Here is a 10633-nt window from a genome sequence, read left to right as displayed (position 1 = left end):
ATGTTCCAAGATATCACCATGATTTTTAAAATAATCTAAGATATCACTACGATTATGGTTACATCAAAAATCCACTGGACAAATATTTGTTTAACCTACACTTGAAAGTTAGTCGTCTCTTGTTGGCGGATATTTGGAGGCTTATAATTTATATTGAGTGTCATTTCATACATGGGTATACAATATTGCAACTAAATTGCTACTTATATAGCTGACTATAATAGCACTACTCCATGAGAGGCTTATTATATTTTATTTGGATATTTCTAGAATCTTGTTGTGACCAATACAAATACTTATCTATACTATAAGATTTTATAAAGCAGCCGTTACAATAAGAAAAAGAAGCAAAAAAAAAAAAAAAAAATCTTAGCTCTATTTATCAATGAGATTTTTCTCATACTTTTTTTTTCATAAACTATGAAGGTTTCTGTTATCTATATTCTATTTTAGCTAGGTTTGTCTTTCTTCCAACTCGTCCATTAGTTTTTTTAAACAAATATTAAAACTATTTATTAGATTTGTTGAATTTAGCAAATTTTAAGAAGAAGCTGCCCTACTCTACATGTTCCTTTTGCCTCTTAAAGATATGTTGTTTATTTTATATATCTTACTATTTAATGGGAAATCTTCCATTTCAACTCCATTGTGGTTTTGACTCCCCTTTTTAATTTTTTAATTTTTTTCTTTCCAATCTACGAATACACTGAATATTCAAAATGAGGTGACTTTATTTATATTTGGGATGGGTTTGGCTTGACCCTAATTTGATTTGCTTATACACGTATCTTGTGATTTATAGTAACTGCTGCTATAAATTATGTATCTTAGAACCCCAAGAAAATTGTTCTCTTTTTAGAAAGAAAAAAAAAATCTTTTAAATATGTATATATATGGAAATAAGACATATTTTGGGTATTCTAATAGGATTAGATCGAAATCTAACAAGATTCAGGCCTGTTGGCCCATCTAGATTGCACTTTCTACAAGCATGTACAAATCCATCCCAAATCCCAGCCTTCAAGCTGCAGAATTTTTTCTTCCCCCAAGATTTGGCTGGACGAAATGTGGTTGATATGGACCATGCTTAAATGGACGGCCCAACCTATAAATCCTATTGGATTTCGGCTCTATCCCGTTGGAATAGCCGAAAAGGCCCTAATTCAGATTTATATCCTATCATCATCGTTTCACTACTCTGCCCTTGCTCCTAACCTTCCAAAGCAGTTGCAGAGCTAAGAGAGATTAAAGTTCTGTCTTAACCAAATAATTCATGTTACAGATCACTGCTTTCATCTTCATCACTTAAAATCAGCTTCTTTTCCTTTTGCTCCTCCACAGCAACCCTTGCAACATGAACGTGGACGCTCCTCCTTTTCTTCTTTTTCCTTTGGTGGCAGCAAGGGTTCATGCAACCCTTCCAAGTTCCCCTGAAGGGTTCTATTGCATCCGGAGTCCAACCCAGGTTCAACCCTGATATACAGCTGTTCTGAGGCTTTGTCAAAAGTACTGCTTCCTCCTTTCTTATCCTTCTGTAGTAAGAGCATGCTATTGAAGATAACCACAAGGCAAGTGCCCATGTCAGCCACCACAGCAGCCCAAAGAGAAGGCATCCCTCCAAATGCCAAACCAAAGAAGAGTAGTTTCACAGCCAAGGACAGAGCCACATTCTGGTAATTCTTCCTCAAAGCAGCTTTTGCTAGCTTCACAGCTTCAGGTATCTTCCGTAGATCATTTGACATGAGTGCAACATCTGCAGTTTCGGTTGCCACTGCTGATCCTGCAACACCCATAGCTATTCCAACATCACTTGCTGCGAGTGCCGGAGCATCGTTGATTCCATCCCCGACCATCGCTGTCAGACCCCACTTCTCTTTAAGCTCTGCAATTTTTTTCATCTTATCTTCAGGTGCCAAACTGGCTTCCACCTTTATATTTTCTCCAATCTGCATCACAAGAAGATTTCTATAAATTACTTTACTGGACTTTATAGTCAAGCCCATCGCCCTCCCTCCCCGCAACCATTTTGTGGTTTACATCTACATACTTGTTTCTGGATGAGTTCTGCTGCTGCTTTTGAGTCACCAGTCAGAATAGTCACTTCGATCCCTTGTTTCTGGAACAAAATAAATAATTAACATATAACTAGATATGAATGTTACATATCAGCTTAAGTATATATTTCTTTCACCTATGTCTTTCTTTCTAGTTTGTATCCTTTTTTTTTTGAGGTTTTTCTCTAGTTTGTACCTGTAGTTCATGTACAGCTTGTGCAGCTTCTCCACGAACTTGATCTCCAAGGCGAAAGTATCCAATGAAGTGATTGTCCATCCCCACATATCCGACTGTTATGCCTGCTTCATTGATATAAAACTCATCTGCGATTATAGAAAAGTAGCATTTAGACTCAGGATTTATTCAAACATATATGCAACCAACCACCATCCACAAATTTGGAGGCATGATTTTCATAAAGGGTGTGATTACTCTCTGATAGCCATCCATTGCGAAAGGCTAGTTGTGCATTGCCAATTTGGATTAAGCAATCGTCTACATATCCAGAAATGCCTTCTCCGGGGATTATTCTGAACTCCTTCACTTCTCTACTAGGTTGGATACCATGGGACCTTGAATATTCTACTAGAGCTTTTGCTATGGGATGGCTGGACAGATTCTCCAGACTCGAAATCCTGAGGATCTTAGATATTAGTTTCTTTTGTGGGAAAAAAAAAAAAAAAAAACTAAAAATAATCACAGTAACTCGTATCTCTGTGCAAAACCATATTTTCTACATTACCAGTAAAACATGTGGTTAATATCTATCTTTTGTTCCACCAATTGCATGTCCACAACCTCGAAGGCTCCTTCTGTTAGTGTTCCAGTTTTATCAAATGCTATTGCTTTTATTTTTGCTAAAGCCTCCAAGTGATTCCCACCCTTGATAATAAGACCCATCTTGGCAGCTGCAGAGAGGCCACACACTTTGGCTACTGGAGTAGAGATCACCAGCGCACATGGGCACGCAACTACAAGCAAGACTAGTGATAAATAGATCCAATGGTGAACATCTTGAAAACTTAGTACCCATGGTACTACAGCAATTCCTGCAGCTATCAAGACAACACCTGGTCGTTTGGCAAAAATTTAGTATTCCTTATTCCTGAAAAGATCTAATACTTATCAAGCAGTAGTTTTGAGAGACTTTATCTTTAAACTATATTCCAATGAAAATATTGCAACTAATTTACAAATTACTCATACATCCAATTTCCATATAGAGGCATACAAAACTTACAAGAAAAAAAAACGCCTACAAAGAGTGCCGCATGAGGTTTTTTTTTTTATTAATGTATACTTGCTGGTTATCTGAAGCATGCGTATGCAGGTCAGGAACTTCTAGGAAACATTCTCATTCAAGTTGTTTTTATATTTCTTTAGCATAAGGCGTCGGCTGTCAAGAGCTTCTCCTCCATCACATATTGCTTATAAATTTTTTTGTATTACATACAGATTTTCCCGACTACCTAGTGATACCAACTTAATCTATCCACGTAAACTTTTGACATAATTGCCTCTCAGAATAACTTGTTCAAGGTTACAACAAAAAAAAAAAGGCTTTCATGTGAACTACTTGAAGTCGCATTTCTTATTTTTATATGATCATAACAGTTATTTTGAAAAGCAAAACTATGAAACAGAAAGGATGAAGGTGATCTAACTATGTTATGCTATGAGATATACATGGAACTGAATATGATTTGATGCTAAGAAATTGGTTTCTATCTTTGACTTTAATAGCATGAATATCTTTCCCTTAACCGATTGATGGTTTCCAACAGTGATCATAAGAAACTTTCTTGCAAAAATCATAGTTGTATTTTGAAGCTTATCCTCTTTATTGGTATTGGATCCACGCTTATCTTCATTACTGGTATTAGATCCTAATAATAGCTGTCCTACTGTCTTCACCATCTCTTTTCTCAGTAAACTTGGAAATAGACCGGAATTTTCTTTCTTGCATAGAGATTGATGTCTGTCAAATTTCATCCTGATGTGCAAAGCTTTGACTGAACTTTGACGAGGATCCTCTTGCTTCAGTAATATGGCACACCAAATTTCCTCTCTTAAATGATGGAACTTACAGAAGTTACATTATCAACAAGTTTGGTTTCTGGAACAAATAAATCCTTCTTGAGCTTGATGATTGATATACTATATTCTCTTTTGCACACTTAAACACATAATAGCTAATTCTAACATCATGCATTCAAACAAGAATTGCGGAATTATCCCAAACCACCCGGTTTGGGGTGTACCAAGCCATGTCAAAGCGGACTAGGACAGTTCTAGCAATCGAAACAAGAAACAGATGAAGGGGGAGAGGGAGAAGGAAAGAGAGGAAAGGAAAGCACCGGAGCGGGGGGAGGGGGGTGTGTGGAGGGCCTCCAGAGGGCCACTGGGGACACCGCGCCATTGTTGAGACTGCTGGAAAGCCAAAGGAGGGGCTTTGCCCTCCTCCCGCCCAAGCCGCCCAACTTCACTTAAATAAATTCAGCAACCACATTGCCGACTTGATCCAAAAATGGCCAAATAAAAAATGAAATAGGAGCTAAAGCCCCTCTTTCGATCAGAAGAGGTGGCATAAGAGGGTGGCAAAATAAAAAAATTAAGCTTGCCAGCAACGCAGTAGCCTCGACGACCCTCTCTCTCTCTCCCCCTCTACCTCTCTCCCATTCTCCCTCTGCACTCTCTGCTGTGTTGGTTCAGGCCCAGTACGGAACGGCACATGGGCACAACGATTACCGAACCATATTGCCAGCCAACTGGTCAGAGCCTGATATTGGCATAGCGAACCATGCGTTCAAATATGTCAATGTTGTTGCTATTTTATCCTGACATTAGGTTTAAAAAGACTTCCTCCTCTATGTTACCCTTTTCCTCATATAGGTTTGATTTTCTTGATTTAGTTTGGCTTTCTCTTCTTCAATATTACCAGCAATTGTAATCCTGATGTAGAAATATTGCTAAAAATAGACTGGTTTCATCACATCTGAAACAAGTCACAGACTTTTTAGCTTCTTTTGTGGTAACAATGTAAGTTCGAATGTACATCCTTGCATTGGCTGCTGAATTTTTAATTGTTTTCTGCATCTACATACAACATCATGCTGTGCTTGCCAATCAATAAATGAGTTTTAGTTGTAATGTTTGCTTCTGCATACAATGGGGTTCATTTAATTACTTTTGTGCTGCTAAAAGAAAGGCAACAAGATTGGCTTTAGGCTTTGATGACCTAAGGATTTGCCACAGACTTGGACTGGTACTTGTCACAACCTAGTATCAGTTAGAAGATATTTTTTTTTTAGCACACTAAGTATATTGAAGTTCTAGATATAGGGCATGGAGCTTCTACAGAGGCCAGCACATGGTCTATGGTGGGTTTGACATCGATGGTGCTAAAAAGAGGTGCAATTAAACAAGATTCATGATGCATTGTCAAAAATTTTCAAAATTCTCAGTCTTTGATGGTGTGGTGAATAAGTTGAGCAATGTTTATCATATGATCTTGCCCTTGAGGTTTATTGTCATTAGTCAAAGACCTTCCTCATGCATAGAAATAAGCTTTAAGTCCCCTATTAAAATTTCAGTCCTGAACTTGCTCGGCTTCTACTGAAGTTACACTAAAATTTGATCAAGAATAGGACAGATAATTGGCCATACCTGGTGTATAATACTTGGCAAATTTTTCTATGAACGCTTCTATGTTTGAACGTTGACTCTGAGCATCCTCCACGAGCTTCACCATTCTAGCAACAGCAGAGTCCTCTTCCAATGCCTTTGTTGCCACATTAATGAACCCTGCAAGATATAGTGCCTACCATTTAGTCATAACATGCATAATCTCAAAGGTTTATAAATTCAAGGAACAAGTAAATGACAACATACGCAACCCACCTGTTAGGACTACTGATCCAGCCCATACCTTTGAACCAACTTCCTTATCCACTGGCATGAACTCTCCAGTCAAACTACTTTCATCTATGGTGCTTCCTCCAGTCACCACAACCCCATCAACAGGCACACGTTCTCCTGCTTTGACTGAAACAAGTGTATTGATTCTAATATCTTTCACATCGAGTGTCTCACCAGTCTCTGCAATAACTGCCGTACGGGGTGCCAAATTCATTAGTGACTCCAATGAAGCTTGGGCCTGGAAGAGTAAAGTTGGAACCATCAGTAGTTTGCTATGTATAAAATTTTAATTTGCAAAAGCTTTCATAAACAAATGACATATTTCAGTATATTATTATTCTTGACCTTGTCACTTGACTTTGCTTCCAGCCACTGTGCAAATGCGAAGAGGAAAACTACTGAGGCTCCCTCCAGGTAATCTCCAAGTCCGACAGCACCAAACACTGCATCAGAATTAGACTAACTAATTCTGCCAGATGATGGCATAAATATCAAGTGAGATGCAGTTCTTTTGATGATACATTGTGGGGAAAAGTTGAGCTAAGGAAACAGATAAAAGAAGAAGATACCCGCAATCACCATGAGGACATTAATATCTAACATACAGCGGCCTAGAGCAGCTATGCCGCGTCGCAGGATGCCTGGAATTCCAATAGCAATCGATGCCAGTGAAACCCATATCAGTGGTTGGTAGATGTAGCTGAACATGGCCACAAGGAGAAGCACTCCCGAGGCTATTACGTTTGCATTTGGCCATGATTGCTTTCTGGTCTTGACTTGCCCAAGCTCCCGAATTCCAGCTTTCAGCTTAGCCTTGTTAAGAGCATTGACTATGTGGAGAGGGAAATTAGCATTGTTATGAATGATATGAATAGCATAAAGAAAAAAGTAGAGTTAAGTTTCTACCTATTTGAGAAGCTGAAATTTCAGATGGATCATGGATAACAGTTGTAGTTTTCGCCAAGACATTGACTGAGACATTCTCAATTCCTTCAAGAGGATTCAATATCTTATGTACTAGTGCTGCCTCTGAACCACAGCAGATGCCCAACACTGTGAAGGTGGTCTTCTGCATGGCAGATGGGAGTTTGGCCTCGATGTCATCTGTCATTTTCTTTTTTGTGACACTGGCAACTGTCACACCAAACTCAAGAATTTAGTACCAAGAGATGCAATCCAACAAGCCTGCTCCAGGTATAGCAGTCTCCTTTACAACCCTTTGAACAATCAAGATCTTTTGGTTTGAGATGACATTTCCTCTGCCCTCTGAAATCTAGTGATAAGATCCTATCGGATTTGGGTGAACACTAAGCATGACATGGTGATCTGTGACAACCATCTATATCGAATGCTCCGGTTAAATGTTTAGTGCGAATGAGATGCTAATGGCAAGCAAAATGTTGAAGGAATAAAGTTGAGGGAATATTTTTATATTATTTCATGGAGGACCGGTTACCCTAATTAGATAGCTTCTCCCGATACATCATATCACATGCTTCCATTTTATATCATAATTCTATCCTATTTGTAACGGAACTGGGATTCAATTTCTGCCTTATTACTTTTATGCATTATTCTCTGAAGAACAGGATATACGCCAATTCAGAAACATCTCCTGAACTAACGGTAATCCAAGATTGAATTCCAAAGAAAAGCTACAAGTTGAACTCCATGGGTGATATCAGATCATTCAACTGCTTAGCCTTTGGTCTCTCGAACCAGTCAATGGCTGACACATCTTCGCAGTTTAAAACTAAAATATAGACTGTATTACATCGTATTTGTATTCTTCAAAGCATAGTTCTATCAGTATTATATAATCCCTGCTGAACATAGACAAGTGGAGGCAATGCAAAATTTGAGAAGTTAATAGAGTTACTGGTGGTTTGACTGAATCTTACCATTAAGGTATTCGCTCTCAGAATGGAACGATTCCTTAAAATCCGAGCGTTTCGGCGAGAGATGGACAACCTGTTTTCCTTGTGGTACGCATGGAGAGAGATAGAAGCACTCTGCTCTCTCTCTCTCTCTCTCTTATCTTCTCCTTTCCGGCGACGAGATGGAAAAGAAAGTAGCGAACAATCTAACCTAATTAGCTCTTTTTCGACCTAGGGTTAGGAACCTTTTACGGTAGATGTTTATGGCAGAGAGAATCTTGCTTTTTTGGCAAACATATCTTCTCTCTTTATATATTTTTTCTTTGTAATGTCTTAAATGTATATACCCGGAATGGAATTCTTTACCTGCTTATGCACAAAAAAATTGCATGCATGCACAAAAAATGCACGCAAGGAAATTGGGTTTTTAGTTGTAGGAAAAAGAAAATTAATTAAATAATATTCAAATAAAAGAAATCCATGCACATACAAAAAGGAAAATTAGTTTTTTAAGCACTAAAATTAGTTTTTAGTGATTGGGTTCTTATTTATTTTCATCTGCATATAAAAAATGTCGAACTTCAGTTTTGCATCGTGACAACCGAAGGTAGTGGTAGATCGAAAAAAATTATCTCTTTTTCCTGCAATCTGAGCGAAGTAATTGAGAAGGTTAGTATTATATTTTTTTTCATTATTATTTTAATTAATTTTTTTTTTTAATTATTCATAGGTACTATATGAATACTTATAATCAACTTTTTTTTTTTTTTCCCAATTTCTGTTTTAACGTGGTGCTTGCTCTTGGGGCAAGAGTCTCTCCATGCAGAAGATCAAGAACAAGGAAGTACTCCATGTTTGTTTCACCAAGCACCGCCAAGGGATATTCAGAAAAGGTCGAAGAGCTCGCTATCCTCTGTGGTGCTTAGACCGTTATTATCGCACTCTCCCTCGACAACAAACCCTTCTCCTTTGGTCACCCCTCAACCAAGTCGGTCATCGACCAATACCCCAACCCGGCACGCCATTAGCTCCCTATTAATGCTCAGCTCGAGGTCCGGCAGAGATATCTAAAGCACAAGTTGGAGGAGCAAGCAGACGGCCACGATATTTCAGTATATCGTATCATTTGAAATTTTCAGATTTTTTAGTGAAAAATTTTTGGTGCACCGCAGGTGGTGCAGAACTGCACGTCCCACTCGTGGTGATTTTTTTTTTTTTTCCGACTCCGCATAGAAATTAATTACTATAAACAGTGTGTACGGTATTATACCATCTGCGGTGCATAAAATTTTTTTTTTTTTTAATTTATTGGGATCCATATTAAACAGCCTGATATTTTAAATATATGAAATTGCGGTTGACCCGTCTATGAGACAGGCCGGGCTGGATTTGGGCCGGGCTTATCTCAGGATACCACAAAAAGTTTTTCAAGCCCGAGCACGCTACTTAACAGGAGCTAGGCCTCGAGCTTCATAAAAGCACCATATCTGGTTTATCTCATCGATAACAAGTTAACTAAAAGCTAGATTACCCATCCCCCCATCTCCATAGCAAAGGAAGAGAGATCTCCATCTCTGCGAATATAATTTTCAACCGGCCAGTTACACCTCATAAAAAGGGCTTGTGATCGGTTGTTTCGGACCTTGCAAACGAACTCTTCTCTCTAGAGTAAACGCGTCCAAAAAATAATACAAAAAAGAGAAAATTCGGGAGGAAGACAGTAATCAACTGACCCCGAGGTATGGTGGCGGGCAGGATCTTTTCGCCGAAGGCTGGACTGGTGAGGAGACGAGACCGTCGAGACGGGAGGAAACGAGGAGCCTTGTCGCCGTTGTCGGATTGAGCCGATGGCCTCACTTGTGGACTGATGCGCAACCTGGTGGGGTGGGTGGCGAGGAGGAGAAACCCAAGAGGCTCCGCCGCCGCCTTCTTCCTTTCCTAATCCCGATGAAAAAAAAGTGGAGACTACCGGCGACTCGGAGAGTTACATATATAAGATATAGTATATTTACTAATTTAAAGTTTAAATACTGGGCCATTTAATGGACGGGTTTGACTTTTAGACATACAACCGCCAGACTCGGGCGGGTCGCCCGGGAATTGAGCAGCTCTGCCAGGGAGATGGCGCATGCTGTTATGAGCCAAGATGAAACATTGCTCCAGCTTAGCTCCAATATTTTCCCAAACAAGGCAGAGGGTTATTCCTCACCCAAAAAAAAAAGAGAGAAGGGATATATGAAATTGTTTAGCATTTTGTCCCTCCCAAAAATTTTAAACTAATTTGAAATCGAAAACTTCTTCTTCCTTCCACTTCGTTTAGAATGAAACCGACGAGGTTGTAGCTTCATAGGATTGTTATCTAGTTATAGATTGCAATCAGCATTACCGCCAATATTATCCCAATCAAGATAAATCATTGTATGGGCCAATATGATATCAAAATTGATCAATATTCACAAATAAATTATTTATCATTTTGAATTAGTCATTTAGGTATTGAATATTCAAATAAATGTTTAGGAATGGTAAACAATCTCCAGTTATTATATTTTACAAAAATTTGAATACATATATATTAAATAAAAATGACGATTTCTTATAGAAAAAATGACCATTATAAAATCAAGAAATATTTTTTGATTTCATTTATCAATTTTAATTCTGTGATACACTTCTATTTATCTTGAAAATACCTTTTTTACCCCACTTTCTCATCATTAGTTTGCACTGTGCTCCTTTCCAATCACATCGAACCTCGTCCTTTTTGTAAAGCTCCCATGTTA

The 10633-nt window shown here is 38.5% G+C and overlaps 1 protein-coding gene across 3 annotated transcripts; it reads right to left on the bottom strand.

Annotated features, from left to right (window-relative positions):
* Positions 1-942: 942 nt before the first annotated feature.
* Positions 943-9812, bottom strand: LOC105043244 (cadmium/zinc-transporting ATPase HMA2). Of its 3 annotated transcripts, none has more exons than XM_029264033.2 (11): positions 9584-9812; positions 6880-7312; positions 6543-6803; positions 6319-6416; positions 5956-6211; positions 5722-5859; positions 2798-3125; positions 2488-2690; positions 2251-2378; positions 2048-2116; positions 943-1946 (listed from the first exon to the last, which is right to left on the bottom strand). In XM_029264033.2, exons 2-11 carry the CDS (start codon positions 7082-7084, stop codon positions 1302-1304), a joined length of 2331 nt encoding a protein of 776 aa, XP_029119866.1. In that variant the 5' UTR covers positions 7085-7312; positions 9584-9812; the 3' UTR covers positions 943-1301. The 3 variants fall into 3 exon arrangements, with proteins under 3 accessions (XP_029119866.1, XP_010919017.1, XP_010919016.1); XM_010920715.3 differs by having other exon boundaries at positions 6880-7107; XM_010920714.4 differs by lacking the exon at positions 9584-9812 and adding an exon at positions 7875-8478 and having other exon boundaries at positions 6880-7107.
* Between the last annotated feature and the right edge of the window lie 821 nt (positions 9813-10633).

The sequence above is a fragment of the Elaeis guineensis genome, chromosome 4 (assembly GCF_000442705.2).
Source record: "Elaeis guineensis isolate ETL-2024a chromosome 4, EG11, whole genome shotgun sequence".
In the NCBI taxonomy this organism is placed as follows: domain Eukaryota; kingdom Viridiplantae; phylum Streptophyta; class Magnoliopsida; order Arecales; family Arecaceae; genus Elaeis; species Elaeis guineensis.
This window is presented reverse-complemented; position numbering and strand designations above follow the sequence as displayed.